The sequence below is a fragment of the Plectropomus leopardus genome, chromosome 2 (genome assembly GCF_008729295.1).
Source record: "Plectropomus leopardus isolate mb chromosome 2, YSFRI_Pleo_2.0, whole genome shotgun sequence".
NCBI lineage: Eukaryota > Metazoa > Chordata > Actinopteri > Perciformes > Serranidae > Plectropomus > Plectropomus leopardus.
Genome location: NC_056464.1, coordinates 12,261,034 through 12,287,638, shown reverse-complemented (window position 1 = coordinate 12,287,638; position 26,605 = coordinate 12,261,034). Strand labels below are relative to the sequence as shown.

At 41.2% G+C, this 26,605-nt stretch overlaps 2 protein-coding genes across 2 annotated transcripts; both read right to left on the bottom strand.

Annotated features, from left to right (window-relative positions):
- Positions 1-8,795: 8,795 nt before the first annotated feature.
- On the bottom strand, positions 8,796-12,076 carry camk2n1 (calcium/calmodulin dependent protein kinase II inhibitor 1). Its single transcript, XM_042498417.1, has 2 exons — positions 11,387-12,076; positions 8,796-10,539 (listed from the first exon to the last, which is right to left on the bottom strand). The coding sequence occupies exons 1-2, from the start codon at positions 11,553-11,555 to the stop codon at positions 10,466-10,468; spliced, it is 243 nt and encodes an 80-aa protein (XP_042354351.1). The 5' UTR covers positions 11,556-12,076; the 3' UTR covers positions 8,796-10,465.
- A 2,100-nt stretch (positions 12,077-14,176) lies between these two features.
- Positions 14,177-23,254, bottom strand: LOC121948490 (trypsin-like). The gene is made up of 5 exons (XM_042493892.1): positions 23,197-23,254; positions 20,039-20,198; positions 17,777-17,918; positions 16,709-16,975; positions 14,177-14,347 (listed from the first exon to the last, which is right to left on the bottom strand). The coding sequence occupies exons 1-5, from the start codon at positions 23,252-23,254 to the stop codon at positions 14,177-14,179; spliced, it is 798 nt and encodes a 265-aa protein (XP_042349826.1).
- Positions 23,255-26,605: the final 3,351 nt, after the last annotated feature.

Genomic DNA, 26,605 nt, shown 5'->3' with positions numbered 1-26,605 from the left:
ATGTCAGTGTATCCCTGGGCAAAATACAAAACCCCAAATTGCTCCGGATGGCTGTGCCACGGGACATCACACAATAGTTTTTTGGACAGCCTTTTTTTTAGAGTTTGGTATTTTTCCCAATGCCATCTTGGTTTTGTGAACAAGTGATCATATTTGGATGAAAAGGTGAAGCTTTGGAGGAGCAAGGGGTGGATCTGACTGAGAACCTGAGGACACCGCCATGATAGCAACTTTTCAGTTATTAGGTAGCTTTTTACTAAAGTGTATCATGTATTTTACTCTAAATGGAACTATAATTAACAAAATGGAATTATACACTGGCTGTGTAGGTGCCCCGCACTGGTCATTGAAAATAATGCAGGTTTAAGGCACTTAGGCATTGGTTGTTGCCATGCTCTGTTTGTACGTATACTTACGAGAAGTACCACCATTCATACACTACTCATGTATACCAGGACACTGGTGTCTGGGACTGTGGAAAACCAAGTCTACCTTATTTTTAAGTTCCTTGTCACCATGTGTCTTTTCCCAAACCTAACCTGAGTACTTTAACTCACCTAAACCTAACCTGCATGACTTTACCCTAAGCAAGTAACTTCACATTAAGTATGTATTGTGACAAAGCCATTTGTGGGGAGCTAATTCATTAGGTATCATACGAACTGTTGTATTTGCATTCTTGTAAGATATCATTCAAATAGTTGTATAAGGAAAATGCTTATCTTTTCAGACCTGGATTATAGCCCCTTGGTCAGTGCTAGGCCACACAGGTTACCCATCAAAAGTAGTAATTGATGGGTACAACATCTTCCTGACAGTTTTAAACTGCTCTGTAGTGACTTTCTAAGGGTTAGGTTACGTTAGCCCACTTTAATGAATGTTCACATGCAAGAATTTGCCAGCGGATCATTTGAATAATTCGTTCGTGAGTTCTTCTATAGTAATTTATAGTAATAGTGATATCAAAGACAAGTTTGTATGGTTGTATTTATCATGAAGGTGTGGGAAAGTAAGACGTCAGAATCCGTGTGTTGGGATTCACAGAGCCTCCAGGATTGAACACAGTTTCAGTCCCAAGGTCGGCCAGGCAACCACGAGCATCTGGAACCAGCCTCCCTCCTTTCTCTGGGGAAAACCCAGCTCTCACTAAACCCAACCAATTCACTCAATAAACAGCTGGATTATTACATAACACAAGGTGGGGGCTAAATAGCCCTGAGTCCTTTGAAAAACCTGCAAAAAGATTAAGCTAGACTATTCATTCGCTCATGCACTTTGGAATTCAACAGTCATTGACAATCACAGGACAGTGTTCATTCATCTACCAGGTCCAAACAGCATCAAGGCTGTCAAGCACCAGCTCAACAATTTTCAATTCCTTAATAATTTATTGATGGCGGGCAGTCAAATTGCATATCAATAATGTAGAAGGGCTCAGTACAATGTTGATACAAAACACCCTTTCAGTCGGGCTCATTCATGCTCACAGACCTGCAGACATATGTACTATGTTTAGTCCCACGTGGTCCGGGACTGGCACATTGCATGAATCCAATCTGCATCAGTGAGCTGTGTAATGTTAGTTGATGATGGAGCGGCTATAAATGCTCCTCATGCTTTCCTTTGTGATTCTGTCTTTGAAAATGCATGCAGGGTAAAGTCCCCAGAGGTTAAAAAGTCAGCTTTTTATTGGGTGAGGTGGAAGCAAACAACATTTACACTTCAGAGACACTGATATGAAGGGCAAGAACAAATAGAATACTGCATTAACAATATATTAAAATAAAATCCATTCTTTCTCCTACATTATCTCCTACATTTTACCATTTAATATTGCATCTTAAAGAATTTTTTTTCTGTGAAAACCTGTAGAGACACATGCGACTTTTTTAGCGACACACTAAAGACCACCTCTGCTCTCGCTCAATTAGACAGCTATATTGTGTGTCTGGGCACGAGCCAATCACGCATGTAGGACAAATTAAGTGACCAATGGCGGATTTCCATCTAGGTCAGCATCTTTTATTCAGGAGGCACGCGTACACAGTTACATGCCATCCCGCCCCGGGGGCCCTGCAGAGACCCACTCTGCCACCGAGAGATGGCCCACCATTTTGTTCTGTTTTGAAAATGATCTCCATGCATGAGATTAGCTGGGGGGCCCACAAGCTCTTCCCTTTGTTGTGCATCCCAGTTTGGATATTTCCCGTGTGTATGCAGGCCGTGCATGCATGGTGCCAGGCTTGCATTTGCGTCCGTGCATATGCTTGAGTGTGTGCTTTTAATGGGGTTTTTTTATGCGCGTTGCAGGGGCGAACACGATCTCGATGGAGACATCCGATGCCCATTCTGTGTATGAAACTGTAATGCGCTGCTGCTGAGGCTTGAGGAGGACGCTTATAGCATCTCAATCTGTCTGCGGTGTTTACAGCAATGCACACTTTACAAGGAATACCCTACACATTCATACATATAGTAGATGCCTATGAGGAAGGTAGAGTCATGGGTAAAACATTTGTTAAGGTCACAAGAGGCTCTGGACACTGGAGCCTTTTTTTCTTGAACTGTTCATGACCCCTGCGCTGGTGCACTGCGCTCTAATGCATGGCTAATCATTCACTTAAACACAAGCTTTTGCAGGGACGTGTTCCATGGGAGGAAATGACTGCATCAGTTGGCGTTTGTGACAGAAATCAACATCCAGGAGGTGATAAGTGACATCGTACTGAATCTACGCAAGTGGGCACGCAAGTATGTAAAGTTGGTGATGAGGCTTTACGATGCCACTGCACCAAAATGTAAAAAGCTGTCTCTCTCAGCCGTTGGTTTCCCTCCACAGACTTAAAGCAGCAACAAAGCAACTAGGCAGAGAGAGAGAGAGAGAGAGAGAGAGAGAGAGAGAGAGAGAGACAGAGAGAGAGACAGAGAGTGTGAGAGAGAGACTGGGGATGTGGTTGCTATAGTAACCATCTGGTGGGTCTGAACTGTTTCTCCTTGGCATTCATTTCATCATATCGAGCCTCTGTCTCTCTTCCTCTCACTTCCTCCACTCTCACTTTTGTTTATCCCTCTCTTTTCCTCCTTCTCTCCCGGCTCTGCATCTCTCTTATCTCCTCATCTCCCTCTCGTGCCGCTCTCCCACTCTCTTCCGATCTGCCTGCCTGCTGCCCTTCCTCCTCCCTCCCTTCCTCCCTCCTCCCAGCTCTCTTCACTTTCCTTGGAAAACAGCGAGAGAGAGAGAGAGAGAGTATTTAATGTTAATGTGGAGTGCTCCCTGTCTTTTTGGCCATTTGGCCATTTTTATAACTCTGTCCTGAGAGTCCCATCTGTTAAGCCTGGACTCTTAACCTTTCTTTGAACAATGCATGAGGACAATGTGCACAGTGGCAGAATTTGGGTGGCGTTCAGTTTTTCGGAGATAAGTAAAAGCTGGACGGATATCTGAGAGGGGACTTGCTTGAAAGATTGACGTCATCTGCAATCACGATTTAGCTGCAACCAAAGTGGGTTTTACCATCATATTATAGGCAGGCATTTCTTTCTGGTCAAACACTCTGATTCAGCTCTGTCCAAACAAACTTGACGTAAAAAAGAAACCCATTCGCAAGCAAGTAGAATATTCTGGTGTGGAGTCTAAAGGGATAATAATTTATTTTTCCAACCAGGACTAAAACCACAACTGCATTTCCCTCTTATCAGCTGTCGCCCTTGTAAATTCCCAGCAGAGTCTCAATCAGTGAGAGAATACCTGATCCCAATGCCAATTGAGCTGGCCCACCAAAGATATGTGCACACATCTTTGCACGCACATCTGAATAAATGCAATCCACACAAATACACATATGCAGTGGAATGAAATGCAAATGTTGCCTCAGCCATTTGCATGCTGTACACATTCTATTACTGCATCATATAAAGCCCATTGAGGAAAAAGAGGAGGTGGTTTTCCCAGTGAGTGGTTCAGCATGTGAGGTCACTGCGGGTATTTCCCTGCAGCGACACAAAGGTCAGATTCAGGAGTCTACACGAGAGGCTGGATTTTTCTCAATGACAATCAAGTGCATGTTTGCGTGTGTGCAGCTAAGAGGGAGCTTGCAGGGTGTGGTTTTCCCCTCTTATATCAGTGACCTACACTGTAAATTCTGATAAGCTGATTCTTCTTTAAAAAGATCTATTTATTTAGTCGTTTATTTGCAATTCAATTTGTTTCGGTCTGTAACCAGTGGGAGGACTTGGAATAAGGGTGTGTGGGGTATGTGGATATGGCAGATTAGGGAATGAGTTACCAGAACTGATCTGTTTCACGTTTCACATGTCAATCAGAGACCAGTTTCTTCTGCCATTTCAGTCCACAATGTCCACAATACTGGTGTAAAATCAATAAAAAAGATTTGAGAAACAAAGGAAGAAATAGAGGAAACTGATTGCCTTGAAAAAAGTAAGCAACTATAAATATTCTTACGTTATATTTACTTTATATTGATTTGTTGGTTTACTTATAAAATTGCATTAACTTTATATATATATATATATATATCTATATAAGTTAGCATAAAAATGACAAGTGAAATTAACTTGTTTTTTCTAAGTGAAAGCAACTTAAGCACACCAAGTTGGTCTAATAGTGTTTGACAAATAAAGTAAGCACAACAAAAAATGATTAGCTCACAGGATTATTTTCATTTGAACAAAAGGTCATTCTGAACATCTAGAGACAAGACCAGTGTTTGTTCAAAACTAATGAAATAATACAATCAAAACAAACCCCCTATAAAGCTTTGAAAAAAGCAACAATAAAACCCACTTAAAATAGAAGAAATTTTCAGACGAAATCTTTCTCTTTGAGAAATACATAAAACTGTCCTATTAAGTCTGACTAACTTTGTTTACTTAAAAACTTAAACTGCTATAACTTGCAAAGAACAAGTCAAGTCACTCATCATTTTAAAGTTGGAAGAACTTCGTAAAGTTGAGTAAAAACAAATAAAATATAAGCAAACTTAACAATTAGGAATGAAATAAACAGACATTTCAACTAACAGTTACATTTACTCACCTTTACCACGGTTATCGGTTTGCTAGATTTATGAAAGTAAGATCAGCTTGTGAGTTTACAGTATATGAAAATTCTCATCCCTCTCTTTTTCACTTGCCTTTTCCACTCCTTTGTGTTCCTCTTCTTCTTTCTTTCTCTTCTTCTGTCAGAGCTTATGTAACCCAACAGCACCCCAGATCTTGACTTCTGTCTGCCCCCTTTCACAGCACCAGTAATTAGCCTCTCATCAGTCTTCACTACAAATTCCATTTAACACAACATTATCAAAATAGTGACTGACGATGGTAACAGAGAGCTTCCCACAACATAAATACCAAAAGGCCTAATAAAGGATCCCCGAAAAGTAATGTTTTAAAAAAAGACAGAGAGAAATATTAGAAAATTATCAAAAAGGGGAAAAATGGCCGATACACAATAAAATACACAACACACATGTACTATCTTCTCTTTCTCTTTCTATAAAGATAACATAGCACTGAGCACCACCTACGTATACAGCTACTGTCCAGCAGTTTGTGTGATAAACACATATCCTAGATCTTTATGTTTATCTATGAATAAGTGTTGTGTCTGTCAGCTGGATGGGTGCTATATTATCTAAAATAACCGAGAAATATGTTTTCCTGGATTATCAATCTGTGACTGAATGTGTGAGGAGGCTGTCAATAAGGAGGGGGATGTGACAGTGAGGAGGCAGATCTTTGTGAAGTTGACTCATTTTGACACTCATACCTGTTTATCAAAATATTAGAGAAGGACAAATTAGCGAGAGAAATTTGCATGGATATTATGAAATAGATGGCAGATTGAGGCTCAGGCAGAGTTGAAGATGTTTTGTGATGAACTTTGTTCATTGTAGCTGGGCAGGGCTCCTCTGTCATTATCGTGGATTTTAACAGGATTGTAGCCTCTCAGATATTATTTGAAGCACGTCACCATGCAAACTTGTGTGTACCTTGAAGCTGCGCCTCAGGTCCTTCAGTCCTACATTTGATAAACTTTTCTTTTCTTTTATTTATCCTTTGGCATATTTCTATTTTCTTATCAAAATGTACATATAAAGGAGCATAGCTTACTACAGAAAGGTTGATTATTTGTGAATCTGTTAATCAAACACTGACTGTGTGTAATCACTACTGTTGCCTTTGAACGCCTCCGAGTATCCTTTCATCTGCACGTTTCATTCTTTCAGCTCCAAGCCACATTTGATGCACTGCATCTATTGTAACTTTTTAAGTGTTTTTTAAAGGAGGTAAAGGAAAACAAAAACAAAACAAGCATTTAATTAATATCTGAGACCTCACCTTTTCAGACAGACACTAACAAAAAGTAAGGAGCATTATAGGTTTTCCAGCCTGGTGCACAGCTTCGAAAGCACAGGATGTTCTAAACTGCAACAGAGAATCACCATCAGTATCTTTATTGTGGACACTTATGGGCAGATTATGAGACAATGGGCCCCTGGGCACCGATATGCAAAGGGCCCCACCATCTCTCCTACTTCGGAGCAAGACACACATAAACTCTGTGGTGGTTTTGCATCTCTGTGTAGTCATTATGCATCCTTTGGGAGGTTGGTGTCTTCTTGTGGTTGGTTTGTATAATTCTCTGTGTCTTGGGGGTAATTTTTTGTCCTTTTTGGAGTTTTGTGTCCCTTTGTTGTTATTGTGTGTCTCCTTGTGGTTATTTTGTGTCTTTTCAGAGTCATTTGGGTCTCTTCAAGGTGATTTTGTGTTTTACTGAGGTAAGATTGTGTCTGTTGGGGTAATTTCGTGTCCTTTTTAACATTTTGTATCTCTGCCGGCAATGTCATGTCCCTCTGGTGTAATTTTGTATCCTTTTTATGTCTTTTTTTGGTCATTTTGTGTTTCCTTGAGGTCCTTTTGTGTCTTATTGACATGTCTAAGGTGTTAGATAATTTTAGATATATTATTAGCGACTTTGTGTTGTATTTTAAGTGATTTTGTGTCTCCTCATATTTTTTTTTGCCAGTTTTTTGGGCATCTTGTGTCTCTTTGCAGTGCCTTTACATCTCTTTGTGGTCTTTTTGTGTCTCTTTCTGCTTGGTACGTGTTACTTTCAGTGATGTTTTGCTACAGTAATCCATCCATGATCCAAATTAAAATGTTTCATTATAGTAATATCTATTTAAGTCTTGCTACAGGTCTGCAAACTGTTCCCTAGTAAAAAATAGAATCACCTTAGGTTACTAGTTTTATAACTTAAAAAAATCTCAACTTGATATCCACCAATTGACATAGTACATAGATAAAATCATTCATACTGTCAGAGGAAAAGACTACAACTCTGCCATATGGTGAGACTTAAAATCTTGACACTGTTGAAGTGTTGATTTGACTTTGTGGTCCCTTTGAAGATGCATTTTGAGACATCGTTAAAAAAATATCCCATTGAGCATCTGTCAGTGGTGGCATGTGTTCACCTCTTTGCAGTTTTTCTGTATTTGGCACTTTGTCATTGCGACTATTGGGACGCAGTGTAATTCGGCAGCCTTTGTGACTGATGCATCGGCAATTTAACAATTTAGGTGGTGACTCTTTGGTCTCTTTAAGTTTATAATTGCCATACGTTGCTTTGAAACCCCACTCTTCCTTTCAACGCTCCGCTGAAGGTGACGCATGCTGATAATAGGTATCACAGTTACTATGAGTCACATAGTAGAGTTAACTGGTCCTTTGTAGTGGTGATTTACTATCGGTGCTCACTATGTGGATTTCTGGTGTATGTGTTGCAAACACTGCAAAATGATGTAATGTAGCAAGGAGGAAAGTTTGAGAAATCATGTGGACAAATACAACAAGAAGAACAGCAAATCCCTCAACTGACTGAAAGGCAAATAATTGTATACATGCACCACAATTGAGGCTTTCAAACTGATAATTTCTGCAGTACTGCTGTAATAAGTTTTCATGATTTTCTGCAGTATGTTACAGGTGAAGTCTTACAGGTTCGTTGTGTGTGAATGCTATCTGACCATGCGTTTAGATCACATCATGCCTTTATTGCAACGCTTTGGATGAAAGGATCCACCACACAGGAAATCATAGCCAATTACTCCCTAAATGTAACATCCTCTCACTCTGTGTGAGGGGATAGGCTGTTACTGCAGTAGGCGCCATCGTCATGCTTGACTGCCGTCTTGGAAGAAGGGACTATTTTGGCAGGATAATGCGGTCACGCCACTGAGTGAATAGGGGGGTCTTGAGAGAAGAGGGCAGAGATAAGAGAATGGAGAACATTCCATTAAAGATAGCGATGCTATCAAGCCAAGGCTCAGGGAAGACTATTCTGCACCGAAAACCCACCGCAGCACCCATCGAGTGCAAGGTGCATCTGTTACCATGGTACCCAGCCCAGGCAGCCCCTTTCATGTCTGTCAAGACTGGGGAGGGAGAGAGACGAGCAATATGTTAGTCTCGCCTGCAGTTGGAGCTGAAACAGACATGTGTGTTTGGTGCATGTATGTGTTCCCAGCACACATCCCGGCGGTCCGGGGTTTAAGATGTCGTTCGCTGACAGAGGCTCGTCACACAACATGAATCATTTAGTCACCACAGCAGAGTTGGAAATGTCACGTCTCATCAATGTTCCTCACGCCTCGGTGGTCCCTGCACCATTTACATCTCTGGCAATGGAGTTAAAGAGAGGACTTGATTAAAGAGAGGAGCTGAGATTTTTAGATGCAAACAGACATTTATTGCATTGGGAAGCAGTGGTGTACATTTTTCCCCCCACAGAATCATTTGCAATACTGTAGCACTTTATGAGATTGTAGTCTGTTGCACAGTCGTTCGAGCCGAGCGTCTCAACTCTAAACAAATCAAAACAAGAGTGGATTTCAAATTCTTCTCAGGATTATTTGCTCTTCTTTCCTGCCATTGCACTCTCTCTGTTCCATATCTGATCTTTCCAAAGAATGGGATGCTACTTCTCACAGTGGAAAATGCTGACTTGACCTCCTTGGCAGCCAGATAGGCAATCCAATAACAACAGGGGAAACTGTACAAAGACCATATCCAAAAGTCAGCCGAGCTATTCGCTAGTGTCTTCATCTTTCTGATACAAAACTATATTTTTGTGTTTTTGCTACAGTTTTCAAACAGTTTTTAAAAAAAACAAAAAGCAACATCAAGTACATAATTCCTTAAATCACAATCAACACTAAACAGTAAATAGTACTTTGTCATAATCTTTATTACAAGATATTAGGCCACTGTACAAATCAGTGAGAATCGTACAGTACAACGCAGAATTAAGACTGTTTCTCGAGGTTTGTCATTCAAAGCTGTATACGAGGTGCTTCAAGAATACACAAGAGTTTCAGAACTTCTGCCGTGCATGCATGATTTAATATTTGCCATGCATGAGTTGGTATCTCAGTGTTTTTAAGAAAGAGCCCTAAAAAATGGCGACCCCAACAAAACAACTGAATCGTATGAGTTTAAATGTATAAAGCACAAAAAAAAAGAACAAGTCGTCTTGTACAGTATTATCCCTCATGAGATTTGGCACACACGATAATGCACAATGCAATATAAATAGTTTATCAATAGGGTGTGTACAGTCAAGTTACAGTATCAACCAATCCAGGTGAAAGCCTGGGAAGCTTACAAACAGGTGGGAGGTACACGGTATATAAATGACTCTTAGCTGCAAAGTATGGTAACAAAAAACACTCAGGCAACATCGAGAATTGTTAAGTGGAAATAAAAATGTCACTCCCATTCACTCAAAGTTTTCTCAACATACAAAAGAACACTCCCTCGGGCCTTGAGTCACTGCAAAAGACATATTCCAAAAGATCAATAAATAAAGTCTTCAACACAGAGAACAAACCAGTTTACCACTTCCCACTTTGTGCAAGAAAATATGGGCTACCCTTTCCATATTTACAAACTCTGTTATTCGTTTGCCCTCGATCAAAATGAAGAGCAGAAAGAATGGTACCATTGATTGATAAGATATAGGAGAAGTGTGTGCTTTAGTTTTTATATTAGATTTATTTCTGTATCCTGTCCCTGATTTCTGCATTTCGACAGCGTCGCCTCCTTCCTCCACCTCGCCCCCCCCCCCCCCCTTGTTGTCTTCTCCTGCTTTTGGATTTATGGCGAAACCCTGCAATCGAGGGTGTTTGTGTGAGTGTGTTTGTGTGTGTGTCAGGGGTGGGGTGGGGGGTCCACCTGGGGGTCTCCTTCACTGCCATCTCCCGCCCCTGCCAGTGTGTGTCAACCGGATGGCCATGACTGACTGGGAGAGGAGGGCGTGGAAGTGCTGCTTGCTGCCACATGAGAGAAAGTGCTTATCTACAGTGTCTTTGGATTAAAATTGGTAAATATCGCCATAAAAAATTTTCAAGAGTGTCTTTTGGGGGGTGTTGAGCCGAGTGCTCTAAGCCTCTGCCGGGGTCTTCTCTGTTCCATTTTTCAGCGCTTCGTCGTCGCCATTCTCATCCTCAATCACAACTGTGGATGACAGGGGGAGAGAGTTAATGAGGGAGGCTCATCTTGGTGTGGCGTCTTGAAAATTCACCACCGACTGACAGGAGGGCATTAAAGCCCAAAACCATTAGCACTGCGCTGTATGAGCAGGAGTGGTGTGTGTGCAAGCATGAGAGAGTAAGAGTGTGCAGAAAAAGGAAAAGATAACCATGAACGTGACTCCGCTGTGTGTGTGTGTGTGTGTGTGTGTGTGTGTGTGTGTGTGTGTGATGCACGTTAACGAATGTGCACGTCTGATTTTTCTGCGTGCATCCTTCTCCTGCACCTACAGATGCAATTCTCATATGTTTGCCATGTTAGTCCATGTTGTGTCTGTGCACTACTGTACGTGCAACTGTGCGTCTGCCTGTGCATGCATGTGCCACCACAAGCCAGCCTCAATTTTCAAGGACCATCTCATGGGTGTCATCAGGAATGCAGGACACACAAAAGCCAAAACACAAACAGCTGAATGCATCATGCAAACACACAAGATCATAATTACAGTGCATACGAATCTCAATCAATCCAAGCATTCATTTGGGGAGGGGACAACTCTGTTGAGAAGCATTCAGAAGGCATTTAACAGCACGCACTGCGCATCCAACTTGTGTTGCAATGCGAATAGAATATTTAAAAACCCATACATCCCACACACATGCAAACAATAGGTAATGTCTCTGATATCACGCTCCACTGAAGACCATGTCAAGGCAAAGGTGTTGCCTTTCTGGCTTCACACGGAGCCATCCTTAATTGTGGTCCGCTGGTAACCTATGTGCGCATTCAACACATCACCATACAAACGAAAACGCCTTAATTATATCATTACCCCGTTTGCTCCTGCCTATTTGTCCGAGTTTCGGCGGACGTTTGTTCTGTGATCCATTGAAGAAGTTGTTGGTGTCTTGAAGACGACAGGTGAAGGAAAGGTGTCCCTCGTCGCCCTCATTTCCATAATGACTCATTTTTTCTTCGTTGAAAGGCAGCACTTCCGACATCTCCAAATGCGTCTTTATCACCAAGGCGCACAAAGTGAAATGTAAAAGCTCGTCGCCAAGCTTGAACTCGGTAGTCTATAACAAACAAAAGCGGGGAAGAAAAACAATGCTATCTGCTGACACGATCTAGCCCTTTCTGTTTACCCCGAAGACACGTGTCTGTCTCCGTAGGTACGCAACAGAAATAACAGTAAATCAAAAAATGTCCTCAATTTCCCCGCTCGTGGAGCTTCGGCAACATTATTCAAAATTTCCAGAGGTTTGTCTCCCTCTCTCTCTCCCTCTCTCTTTCTCTCTCTCTCGCTCGCTCGCTCGCTCTGCGCGTATTGCTTTGGAAATGGAGGCGCACGTACAATAGAGCCGTGGAGCGCCCGCTGGTTTCGAGCGGCTGAACCCGTCTCACGGAAAATCTGAGGAAGAAATGCAAATTGAGGAGCGATGCAAAACACGGATCCCGGGGAGACCTGGCGAGGGAGCTGTACCGGGGTTTTCCGGTGCAGCCCAGAGAAGCTTCCAGTTGGAGTCGTGGTGTACCAGTGCTCCACTCTCCGGGATCTAGATGCAATCAAACAAATGGCGACTTTATATTCTGAGATGGCACATGAATGTGAGCCAGTGCAGATCTGTGGGAGACGTCGTTTACGCGCAACTACTCGACGAGTTAGAGATGTCAGATCTTGCAAACTGTGTCACATTTTTACAAATTTGGCGATTAATTTGTTCCGCGGGGGTTTTGAGCATGACATGTATGTCCATCGAGCAAGAGCTCACCAGAGGATGGCAGTGTTCTCATAGGCTGGGATGTGACTTTTGGCCCCATGGCGCACTTCCAGTTTAATACTGAGGGCCTGCTTTCATCTGTTCTCACCACAATTTCGAAAGAACTATAATATCAATGTGGAGAGGTTGGAGATGCTACACTTGTTAGTTTTATTTGATGAATAAACCTGGAACGGGTTTTCTTTTAAGCAATCCATATTCCAGATCTGATGATGTTCCAGGTTTTACTCCATAAAGTATCCCCATAACATCATACTGAGGTGTTTTCAAAAGCACAGTTTGACATTTAGTATATAGACATTATAGACATACGGATATTGTCCACACATTCTATAGGATTTAGTTTGGGTACATTATGGCTTTGAGTTGTCAGATTATGGGTGTAAAGTTACTAGATCAGAAATCTGGTTTGCTTTGTTAAATGAAGCCCTCTGGGATTATCTTTAAATTGAGACTCATTACAACCCACTGCTGTCTGCAGTGTTTACATAAATCTGTAGGAACAGTGCACAAAGGGATCTTACAAAACATATAAAGAAAAGGACACGAAGCAATGGACGAGTATTGAGGCTTCACATAGACGTATCCTTTCTCAAGAGGAACTTTAACCAAATAGCATTACACAGACAATGAAATGAAAGATGATATCTGAGCCTGCAGCTGAAGTAACTTTGATATGCCGTCGACTATTCATTGAGGAGGTGCAGTCATGTAACACCTCGTCCCTGTGGACTGAGAAAGGCCATGATTTTTATTAAGGGCTCACCTTTCATATCAGAGCATCTCAATAACGATTCTTTCAGTGGTTGTATTGTTATCAGATTTGGCCTTTTGTATTGATTATTTTAATTCATTTGAGCCTTAACAAATCTGCCAATATTGAACATCATTCATACACAAGGAAATATTCACTGTTAGCTCTGTCAGCACTGTGGATGCCGCTGGCACCAACAGCGTGGCCAGGACTGCCAGCCCTCACCGCTTCAGCCAAGACACCTCCATGTTTGCTTGTGACATCAGAGGGGAGAGCCGTGTGCAGGCAATCGTGGAAACAGGCTCTTAATGTTGTATACACCACTCTCATATGTCAAGTGTGTAGGATTTGGGGGCATTTCATGGCAGAAATTGTATATATTATTCATAACTAAGTTTCCATTTGTTTGTAATCACCTTTAAATCAGAAACTTGTTTTTTGATACCTGAGTAAGAGTCATTTATATCTACATATGAAGTGGGTCCTCTTCAACGGAAACCATCAGAAGCCCAGAGCGTACAAACCAAACACTGGCTCTAGATAGGGCCATTTTCATGTTTTTTTTGTCGCCCATCTTAGTTCTCTTAAACACTTTGCACATAGGAGAAGTTGTACTTCTGCAGTCACAGCTAAATGCCACCAAATCCTACACACTGGACCTTTAATGGGCAGAGATATACAAATTCACAAAAACTAATTGATGACCAATTAATGCAAAAGTCAAATTTAAAAATCACTCTACACATTCACCATTCTATTGCCATAAAATAGTATTTTATTTTTTTTTACAAGTTATTAACTTTTTTTATTACTGGATTATCCTACATATACAGAGGGCTTATTAAATGCCCACTGTGGTGGATCCTACAATCACTGTAGCAGGCAGAGACCAGCTACAGCTAGATAATCTGAGATTATGAGATGAGTCACCATTATACTGGTATTGAAAATATTATCAGAATAATTACAGCAGTGGTTCAGAGGAAGCTCTTTTCCAAAGAACCACCTTTTGTCCATGCTGGCACAAACATGTTCAATGGAGGCATAAATAGCTGCTTTCATGATCTCAGTTGTATCATAATCTTCCTCAGTATCTGGAACAGCGTAGGGGTGACCCGTAGATGGTTTGGTCTATCCATCGGCGGAATTTGGACACAGCAGTGTAGACTCCCGGAAACTTAGGATCACCACAGCCGTTGCCCCAGGAGACCACGCCGTAGACACAGCCCCTACACACCAGCGGCCCGCCAGAGTCTCCCTGCAAGGACAAAAACACCATCCATCATTACCATGTCACAATGATCTCAGTTTCTCATAGTTTACTGTAAAGCCATTTTAATGTCCTTGATTGGTGTTGCACTAGTTTATAGTACAAGAAAGAAGCATAGTATATTAATTATGTGTTTCAAAAGGTCCAAACATATTTAAGAGTACAATGGGCAATTTTATCTTAAATTATAACATGTGACTCTAACAGTGAAGAACATCCTACATATAAAACTGAAAAATGTATACGTAAAATGTCAGAAAATGGCATGTAATGTGCTTTTATCATATTAAGTATTATCAAGTGAAATGTCCAAAGCCACATGAGTATGCATGTGAATTTTATTTCATTTTATTTGTAGTGTAATAAACCAAAGTGCCTTAAATGTGTTTTTTGTAAAACCCTTATTTATTTATGTTTTATGTGTAAAATGTCTTGAAATCACGTGTGCCTGCATGTGAGTTCATCCTATGTTAGAGATGTTTCACGAATGTGATTAATTCATACGTATATATGTCAAGGGAGATTTTTCACAATACAAAATAAAAAAAACAACAAAAAGCAGCTATGAGAAACAAAACTGTCATCTCACTGGACCATTTGGACTGGATTCATCAAATCATAATCCCTTGCTGCCACTTGGAAATGCCAACACACAAAGTTGCCCACTGCAGGGTTAAATATAGCACATTTTAATTAGTCATTCAGCTCTTTACCTACGGCAAAATATAGCCTACTGGTATATCACACATTGAATTTCATGTGATTTCCTTCTCACATCAAAGGCATGATACTTGCCTTGCATGGTAGAAATAACCAAATAAGAGCATGCTGTTGTCTCTGGCTACAAATGGCTGTGATTCTAGCAACACTTTCAGTCCTGGTGCTATCTCAGGGTTGCTTTTCTATCTCTTCTGTAACTATCATAACTACAGTAACTCCTGTAAGTGGACTGCCACGTCTGCTTAATAAAAGCTTGTAGTGTGAACCAGTGCTGACATGATGTATCCTCATACTGTCATGGGAATTAGCTTCCCCAAACTGTATTATTATTTTGCTCTAATGTGAGCTGATGAAAAGAGGATGATCCTGGACTATTTGATATGCACTGGGGATCAAGACCAGTACCTTTTAGAATTTATTATCACCTGCCACAACAACGTCGCGACGGCTGGTATTGTTCTCACCTCGTGAGTGTGTGTGTGTGTGTGTGTGTGTGTGTGTGTGTGTGTGTGATCATGGCAAAATGTAATTCTGCAGACACCTATTGTAACATGAACTACTACAAAAGCGATTTTCAATGTTTTATCAGAGGTCTATCTGTCTGTCTTTGGACAAATTTAGCATCACAATAGCATCACAACCATGTAATGTGCAGTCACAAGGCTTTGCAGGTGTGTAGTTGACATCAAAATGAAGGCTGGATTTGTAGATGAGTGGTCCAAGCAACAGGAGTGGAAGTAGGGGGGTTGAAATTAGGGAAGGGGTAAATGGTCCAACCACTTTAAGCCCCTTCCCCAAATTCATTTTAGGGCCCTGACACACCACACCGACAGTCAGCTGTTGGGCTGACGGTGAGTGTCTGTCGTTGTACTTATTTCAGTGTGTCGCATACCATTGGCACTACTTAGCCCCTGTCAAGTGTTTTTCAGTCGATTAAGCATGTTGAATCGCATTGGAAATGATGTCTGTTGGTGAATAAAATCACTCTGACAGGCAGTTCAACTCAGTGTAAGAGAAACCAAAGTGAATTAAGCAAACAGTATAAAAGGCCAAGAGGGTGTGACATCACAACAAACTTATAATATCACGCAAGATTTTTTTTTTGCCATTGAGCTCTTTAGCAGAAATGTTCTTGTCTATGTTATTTTTCCGCTAGTGTACAGTAAACATCATTTGATCTTTTAGTATCGGGTTGTGTTTCGTTAATTTGCTAATTGCTAACTAGAGTCTTGAATACATTCTGTTGGTCTTTCAGGTTCTCACGATGGATACAGGCTGGCACCGCCAACAGGTGTGGAGAGTTGTTTCCTGTCACACAGACCAGAACGCACTCCAGTTGACTGTTGGATGTAGTATTTGCTATGTTTTCAGTGCACTTAGCCTTCATCACCACTAGTTTTTGATGTTGGTTTTGTGTGTCTGGGCTTGTAAGTTGCGGATCGCTGTATCACAGCTGGAGTGATCCCATCTGGTGATGGATTTAATGGCTTTTCAAGGTTAAAATTATCATGTTGTCACAAAGGGACTGATTGGGTGACCACTGCTGTGCAACACCCACTTGTCTCACAACTAAAACTATTTAAAATAATTACTAGCAAAAGAAGGTATGAATGTGTGTGTCTTCTGTACCTTGCATGCGTCTCTTCCTCCAGTCCTGTAGCCAGCGCAGATCATGTTTGTTGTGACATTTCCGTTAAAAGACTCGCTGCTGTTACACCTTGCAGTTGAAACAATGGGCACTGCCACTGTCCTCAGGGTGAAGGGGGCCTGGCCTCCACCCAGATTATTGTATCCCCACCCGGACACCCGACACACCAAACCTTCGACCACTCCTGTCCCCTGCCTGGGGAGTGGCGCCAACGATACAAACCTGTTAAGCACCATTGGGGCCCGCAACTGGACAGAGGAGAGTTTCAGAGTTGACACAAGAAGAAAAAAAAGTAGTACAACTATCCTGTAAAACATTCAAATATACAATATTACTCTGAAAATTAGTAAAGTTTCACTAATGCAGCATCGATTTTTGAGGGGAATCAAGATTAAGATACAGTCCTTCATTGATTTGGAAAAACAAAGCATGCAAATAAATTCATTGGAGATCATTCAGTGGGCTATTTTTAACATATATTTTGTTATATCGCTTTGCATACTGAGTCACAAGGATAAAAGGTGCTTTTTTAAAGCTACATCTGAATATTGCAATTGAGTCATTTAGATAATATAAATAGTGTGGTGGTGTGATAAACTTTTTTTTTCCACTGAGGTATGGACTTACATAAATTATCATCCCACCTCTGTGTGTGAAAAGTAATAAAGAAAAGAGATATTATTCCTCTTGATAACAGTACCTATATAATTATCATTCACATGTTTTTTTATGAAAGCGTAGACTGCGCCAGTAGTTAAGCAAACAATCAGAAAGTGTTGTTTTCTTTGCATTTGTGTTGTTTAAACCTTAACACCATTAGTGATGCCAGCTGAAAAAATAAACTGTTGACTTAGAAGAAGACCACTTTAATATCTGTGGTTTAAAGTTTAGTGAAGTATTTTAACAAAACACAAAAAGACAAACTGACAGACACATTTATGTTAAAACAAGCATTTATCAATATATTATATATGTTATGCTTTACAATTTTTAAAGTTTGATAATAACTGTTGCCGAGTGGCTAACCCTTCGCAATGTGCATGCAGTACCTTAATGAGCATGATGTCAGCATTGTTGGTGCTCCTGTTGTAGAGGGGATGGATGACCAGCCTGTGGGGTTTGGCGTATTGCTCAGTACCCTCAAATGTATTTACGATGTAGTCCCCTGCCACTATCATCATGTGCTCTGCTCTGAAAGACAAGACATTTCCTCTTTTCATCACATTTATCAAAAAATGTAGCAATAAGTGGATCATGACCATTACTGTGCACTTTCAAATGCAGACAGAGGGGACAATTTTTAACACCTTAAATTGGAGCCATCATGATCATGATTTATTAGTCTCTCATTTTCTATTTGTGAAAACATTTTCAGTTTCTTAGCAACGCAATCACCAGAATAAATGTTGGCACCACTATTTCTGCAAACCACTGATATGTAACATTTGTATGTTATGATTTAGCGGATATGTTGCAATTTTAAATTTCCTTTGTAACAATTTAGTACGAAACTGGAACTCAGATGCAGAGAAAAGCTCCAAGAACAGTTTATCAAATCTGAATCTTTATATTGGTGATCCGGGGTCATACACATGTAGGCAGTCAGTTAAGGCAGAAAAATCCACACAGGGAAATCACACAAGAAACAAAGTCCATAAATCCAAGTAAAGTTAAAAACCAGGCAAGCAAACATATGTAAAGAAAAGGCTGGAGAGCATGAACACACTGGGGCGACAATGACAATCTGGCAACTGAGTGGAGAAAACACCGGGCTTTAAATAGACAAGGGCTGATTACTAACTACACACAGGTGAGTGAAACACAACACAGATGAAACACGTGGCAAACAAAAAAGGCGGGAAAACTCAGGAAGTTGCACAAAACACAATGATAACACAAGTCAAAATAAAACAGGAAGTGGACACAAACACATGAACAGAAACTTGACAGAATATCACATCTTTACATTTCAACAATGATGTGGTTAATCTGCAGCTATGTTTAGGCACAAAATCCACTTGGTTATTGTTAAGGAAAGATCTTTTTTTGGCTTAAAATACCCTGTTTCAGTCCCACAATCACCACTGAAAATGCAGGCAACGAGTCACCAATAAAAAGCTGGTCCAAAAGCTGGCAGTCTCCAATGGATATGATGCCCTGATGCCTCACTAACAAACAACCAGTTTTCTGGCATAATCACCACGAACATTGCCACAAATACCTTGCTAAAAGCCAGTGTTGCTGCTAGAAATGCTGTCAATGTCTGCTGAAAAAGCTACTTTTTCTGGCACAATAGCAGCAGGAAATGCAGTTGTCTGCAGTCTGCAGTTGTCTGCATCTTGGTATCTTGTGTAGGTGTCAGCCCATTCACCGTGTGATGACAAAGTCAGCTCTTATACGTGTAATCAGGACTATGTTACCTTTGAAACGATATGATACTTTTGAACGTACAAATGTGACATATCCATGGATTGAGGAAATGTACAATGATATTTTTTTCTGGCAACTGATATAATTTTAGTTGAATTGAATAGGATATCAATAGGCAGGGAGGGTGGAAATGATGTGAAATGACACACGACAAATCATGACCAGGATTCAAAGTCACAAAGACACAGGTCAACATGATGCCAAAAACGCTTTTCTGCCAGGGAACAATGGCTTACTGTGTGCAGGCAGGGCCAGTACAGTATAACAGAAATACAGCCAATTTCCTGGATCCAGACAAGATCACACTTCACACACAAACACACACGCACACACTGATGATGTGCCAAGGTCAGCTGACTCAACCGCATCTGTGTGCTGTTTGACTTCACAGTGGCCTGTATACAGATTTACTTTGCGTCATGATCAAGCCGCATCATTTTGACATTACCTACCCATAGCAGGATGGATGTTTGCTTTTAGGCATCTGTTGGGACCATCTGCTCACAATATAAAATCATGCCAAGTTAGCTTCTACACAGTGACTTCTAGAGTCCACTGAGAGAACACCAGAAGAATGTCACCGCCTGTGCAAGTGTTTCTGAAACAGTTTCAAATTTACCTTGAGCAAAGCTCATACACCAACTGTAAGTTCACAGTTACGATTTATGAGGGATTTATGTCAGTAGGACAATGCTAACATGTGTTTTGTAGGTATCATGTTTACCATGTTCATCATCTTAAGATGCCAAGATGCTTCATCAGAAACATAAGTGTGTAACCTTCCCAACATGGAAAGCCTTGCAATATAGTGATTTTTTCGCCCCACAATAACAACAAAAAGCATCAACAGCTTCTGGACACCAATTATTGAATAATCTTACCCGATGTTACAGTGCGCTGCGGTCAGCACCCAGTACCTGTGAACCAGTGAGCCACCGCAGAAGTGTTGACCCCTGGTGCTCTGCAGTGACACAATGTATTTGATGGAGTTTGGCGCAGCAGTGTGACCACCAACTATACGGCCCTGCATGAGCACACGGCCTGTATGGAAACAAAAACACTGACAAGACATGGCAAAACAAAAGGAGCGGTGGCAGATGGATTTCAGATGGATTTAATGTTGTTTAAAGGAGCTCTATGCAGTTTTCAGACCATATATATAATTCTAGAGGTTGTCTGCAAATGGCTCTCAACATAGAGGTGGCGGAGTTGGGCTAGCAGCTTATGGTGCTAAAAACTGTGCTAACTTAGCTAATAATTTTAAAAAGGGGGAACTGGACGGTGGACACTACGCTTCCGTAACCACTGCCGCATGACCATAGTGCAGAGCGGAGGCCATTAGCTAGCCAGTGGAATACACACACAGGGACTAACGTGCATTAATATGCATGTGCAGCTGGTCTGTCTACCACATCAAAGAACAGAGAAGCTCAAGTTACAACACGCACACAGAACGTGACACGCAGACAGAACTCTTTATTCTTGACCTAAATGCTCTGAATATCATGTAGAACTCCATTATATCTGTAAATTCCTGCTGATATTTTTGCCTCTCATCTAAAAAGTATCTTTAGTTCTGGCTAGAGACTGTACATAAAGATGGAGGACATAACAGCTCCCAAAATTAAAGCCAAAAAAATCTCAATCGCTCCCTTGAGTCTGGCTGCAGTATAGGTCATCCTCCCCACAGAATGTTAACAAATGTGAGAAACTAAAATCTCAATGTACACGTGAACATTTTTTTTTCATTTATGCAGTTCTTGACATAATTTCAAGTGTTTGTATTTCTGATAACTTCAGTTTTAGTTAGTTATCTGATGCTATTTAAAAGAAAAAAAAACTGATAACATGATTGACAGCTGAGCATGCCTACTGGTGTACTCGTGTTTAATGGCGCGGATCATGATTGGTCTGACAGGCGTTTAAGTGCGAACTGGATATTGCGTGGGGATATACAATTGTTAAAGTTGTTTAAAGTCAGTGCTTACAAAGCTGATGGAGGACTGACATTGAATCACTTTTCCCAAAACAGACTTTCGTTTTCCTTCTTCTTACAGTATGTGGCACAAATCTGTCAAGTTCATGTCAAAAACTGAAAGGGTCCCTTCATCTAAATACCCCAAACAACCTGCATGTATAGTGACAACTCCCCAGGTATGGATTTCAGTCATGCTTAAAAGTGCATCTTATAAAACATGGAGAGCCATCAGTGAACAAAAGAGAAACATAAAGAGTGAGGCTCCCCTAATCCCCCCTTCAAGCCCATTGACCCGACCTGACAATTAGTGGTTTTCTGTCACCTGGGAGGCCACTCTGTAATGAAGGTAATCCAATATAACCTGACCTTCTAGTGTCACCACCTCACTCTGGGCTCTGAAACTTTAGAGTTGGGCTCTCCCTGTCTGCCTTATGCAACAGCTCAGCTGTACGTTGGTTTCAGGCTATACAACCGGAGACATGGGAACGGTAAAGACTGTTTCCTTGAAATATTTACACATCCTTACTGTAAAAGTGGATGGAAATGCATTTTTTTTAAAGAACACCTTTGAGGAGTAATCACAAACTGGTGGCCCTGTAAAACAGAGGAAAGCTATTTAAAGAATTAGTAGCAAATTTTTTTGCTTTCGTACCACAATCTTGCATGTTCAAGCTTTACAAATAAGTGTAAAGCAACAATTATCAGGCTAGGCTAGCAGTTTCACCTTGTTTCCAGTCTTTATACCAGAGGACTGAACTCAAGTCACACGACTCATAAATATAATGAGTATAGACTCAAGTTAATAAAATCAAAACAGACTTGCAAACGGACTTGGACATTAACAACTTGAAAATACTTGATATCTTCCCCCAAGGCCAACGATTAAAATGTATATTATTTGAAAGTGTGCCACAAATCAATTCATTTCCTGATTCAACGTTAACACTACACACTAAAACCCATTGGGTCACTTTGGCACCAACACAATACTGGGTTCATTTTACCCAGTACCTAAGACAATGGGTTGTTTTGACCCAGTTTAAGTGTTTTTGTTTTTGTTGTTGTTGTTGTTTTTACATTACTGTTGAATTATTTATTTAAAAAAATATTTTGGTTGCAAATCATTATAGACTATTTTAGCTCTTGTTAAATATGTCAGTATTTGTAACAGTTTGTTAAATAGCATAATTATTTATCATGTTAATCTTTTGCATTCACATCATTTAGTATAAATAATAAGACATTAGTGACAGCTTTAAGGAAAAATAACCATTTCTAGTTTGGGTAAGTTAACCAAAAATTAACACTAACGCAGGGTTAAAACAACATATTTGTACTTGGCAAAGGTAACTGACTCAAGCTGGGTCTGTTTTTAGCCCAGAGTTTTTTAGTGTGTATTCATTCCCAGAAAGTCGACACTTAATTCCCTATATGCACTTTGTTTGAATCAATCCAACAGCATCCAATCAAGTTGCGTAGGAGAACCATGAAGAGCTAACATTTTGTTACTTACTTGGAAAAAAATATGCCAAAGATAATTACATTCACTTACCAAAACTACAGACAGGCAACAATTTCCTGTTTTGTTCAACATTTTTTAGAGTTAAACAAATGGTAAGTCTTGGCTAATGTTAACATAGCAAGCTAATGCTAAGCTTACATTTGGTTAAAAGCGTATTATGACTTGTGTGGGACTGGAAACTCAAAGTTTAGGACTTAGGCATTGGCTTGACTTGGGACCTGCAAAACAATGACTTGGTGCCAGCTGTGCTTTATCCTAAGCTAAGCTAACTGGCTGCTGGCTTTAGCTTCATATTTATCACACAGACATGGGAGAGGTATCCATCCTCTTAAGGAGTAAACAAATATGCACATTTTTCAAAATACCATATACATGTCAAAAGTATTAAAGTCATAAAAAAAAAGTTGCGAAACTTTTAAACTGGCTACTTCTTCAACATGAACCAAATCTAAGGCAATTATACTAGAACAGAATTCAACATTTAAAACTGAACATATCATCATGTGTTTTGCTCACTAAACTGAAAAATATGTACTTACTGTGGACTGTCATGAGGTCCAGTAGCACACAACATAAACACAAGAGCAGACTCATCATAGCTGTGTTAGTTTTAGGCCGTTATCCTACACCATACTAGCAGCTAAACCACTGAAGCCAGTCACACAACCAGTGCCCTCTGCTCCCGTCTGCCGGCCCAGCACTGGGCATCCACTCCTTTCTGGAAACAGTGGGAGTAGTGACATCAACGTTTATCCTCCAGTTTTTAATTTCACCCTTCACCATGACACACAGCACCAGGGTCCAACACTGTAGCATTGATTGAGGAGGAAAGAGAGCAACAAAGTTCACCTTCAAAAACTGCCCAGCACCCCTGAGCCATCCCAGCACTATCACAACTCTTTCGCCTGACCCTCCTGACTTGTCGAAAGGCCTTACACAGTTGCCATGGCAACACAGGGTACTGTGCCGAGCGGCTTCATCTATACTGTATCAGCATGCTCTGTCTGTGTCATCATCCAGGCTTATCCGTGCTGAAATGTTTCAATAGCCCACTGTGTGTGTGTGTGTGTGTGTGTGTGTGTGTGTGTGTGTGTGTGTGTGTGTGTGTGTGTGTGTGTGTGTGTCTATGCGCGCACGCGAATGGCTTTGTTTTGTAGCTGTGGGGAGATTCACATCTGAGTCAAGACAACACAGAGGTATTCTACGCAGCTGAGGCGCACAAGTGTTCCTCTGTGTGAGTATGAATCATCATGTCTGCAGTGATAATAACTCATTATCATTTGCCCGATCATCGTCACTATTCTCATCTTCATCATCATCAGCCTTCTGGCAAGTCAGCATCATCCACAGCATGACAGGAGAATCTCACCTGACCTCCTCTTGTCCCACATTTAGAGCGGGCTGAATAATTGATACTATACCCAGTAGAATGGGAGAGACGGCTTTGTGTGGCCTCCCACCGTCAGGTGTTTCCTGGACCCAACACTTGCCTGACTTTACAGGGGAGCGCCTTCAAACATCAGATTGTTTCTATGTCATAAATATATAGAAAGCAAATATGGGTCATACAAAATCTTTGATTATATTTCAGGCATTAAACTTGAAATCGGTCTTTACAATACAATGGCATTTCTAAAAAGTCTGCTCAACCAAAACACAAAAAATTGATTTTCTCAGTTACCCCCAGTGGTATCGCAGTGGTGGACCCAGAAATTTTCACTGGGGTGGCAAGATGGCACCACTGAAAATCTTGGGGTGCTGCACCAAAACCAAAAGCCATGACTAAATTTCAGGAATTGAGTTATGGGGGCATTGTTTCCATTATAGCTATAAAGCAGAGGTCCTCTTGAGAAAATTGAGCATCCAACTAGGGTTCTGTCATTGAAGTCACAAGCACCTTTAACACAGTGGAGTGATCACATTTTTTTTGGGGGGGGGGTGGGGGGGGGGGGGGGGGGGAGGGGGGGGGGGGGGGGGGGGGGGGGGGGGGGGGGGGGGGGGGGGGGGGGGGGGGGGGGGGGGGGGGGGGGGGGGGGGGGGGGGGGGGGGGGGGGGGGGGGGGGGGGGGGGGGGGGGGGGGGGGGGGGGGGGGGGGGGGGGGGGGGCCATTTGGCTTTATTATATAGGACAAATTAAGTGTGAAAGGGGGAGACAGATAGGGGATGGCATGCAGCAAAGGGATGCAGGCGGAAATTAAACCTGCGGCCACTGCAGTGAGGACACAGCCTCTGTACATGGGGCACCTGCTCTACAAGGTGAGCTGATGAGCGCCCTGAGTGATCAACTTTTTGACTTGTGTTCGGCATATGTATCGCACTGTCACTTTATAGATCAGCAGGTGACTTTAGATGAGGTGTCACTTGCTTCACAACGGTCCTGTGGCTGCTTCCAATAGCTTTTTGTATTTATTTATTTATAATTATAGCTACACAATGATTGTATCAGGGCAGCCCTGATACTTGGCAAAAAGTGAATAAGCGCATTGCACATATATAAATTTGTCAACCAGAGAATCGAAGAGAGAGTTCAGTTTATACAGGGTTATCTCTATCTTTGATTATAGCATGAATTAAACCATTGTGGAAGATGTTGTTTATCCCAAATCCATTAGATTTTCCAGAAATATGACTTTATAGTATGTCATATATATATATAACAATGTTAACAAAATAATCACATATTATAATATGAATATAAATTGAAAATAAATTGACATATTGCCCAAAACTATTTTGAGCACCCTTAATGATACTCCATTCACTTCAACTGTGTAGGACTACAGTCAGAACTCCTACAGACAGGCATCTAAATAACCAAGTATTTTGCAATTTGGGTGAATGCACCCCATAAATACACAACTTAAACTTTCCCAAAATTACAAATTTGTGATGCTTTATTAACATGGTCCTATAATTTAGCATGGTGTTGTTAATAAAAACTAAAAACAAAACAATATAAATACAGAAGTTTAATCAGTGGACAAATAGTCTGGATGCAGGAAACAATTAAATCCGTCTACTGGTTACATTTTAGCGACATGTACTCCTCGTAGACTTGCTAATTATGCGTACAGTACATGCAGTTCTGTGCAAAGAATCTGCTTCACTCTCTCTCACTCTCTCTGTCTAACACACAGAAACAAAGGCATCCTGTTTGTCATCTCAGCTTTGCACCTGAGGGAGAGCGTACCACGCTATCACCTTTCACCCTAAGACACCTTGGGGAGAGCAGACTATATGGAGGCTATGAGTTACAGACCAAACACGTCTGTGTGTGGGAACCAAGAATGGAAAAAAAAACAAACTGCTGGGAAACTAAGTGAGAGTGACACCTGGGGAGATGGAAACGGCAGAGAGAGGAGAGGAATGACACTGCAGACAAGAGTCATAAGACAGTGTGCCCCTGTTGGATCGGACTTATCAGTGTGAACACAAGCCAGGCTGTGGCACTGATTTGCCACTTTTGGCTTTGACTGTTTTATGTTGACCCGAGGTCAACTTGAGAGTAAAACAGAAGTACAAAACACATGGTGAGCCCCTCTAACTCTCATTCCAACTAAACAGGATTTCTGAGGAGAGGTTTTTCCTTGTTCAGTTGACGAATAGCTGCTGCTATGTCCTGCAACGTCTCAGGTTAATAGTGCACTAGGGGGCAAATAGATCAGACACCATTTGTCCAGCCCTCTGTAACATCACTGGATACACCAGCGACATGTCTGGTGAGTATATTCTATCATTTCTCCGGCTTGTTGGGTTTCATCCCCGTAAAGCTTCACTTTGTCTCCACGACCAGACAATAGGCTGCATCTGTGAGAACAAGGGCTGTAGAAAGAGAGGCGTAGTGAAAGAGAAGGCCGCTGTAAAAAAAAAAAGAAAAAAAAAGAAAAAGGAATCACATGTACTAGGTCACACTCTTGGCTCTCTCTGTGTGAGAGACACTTGGATATAT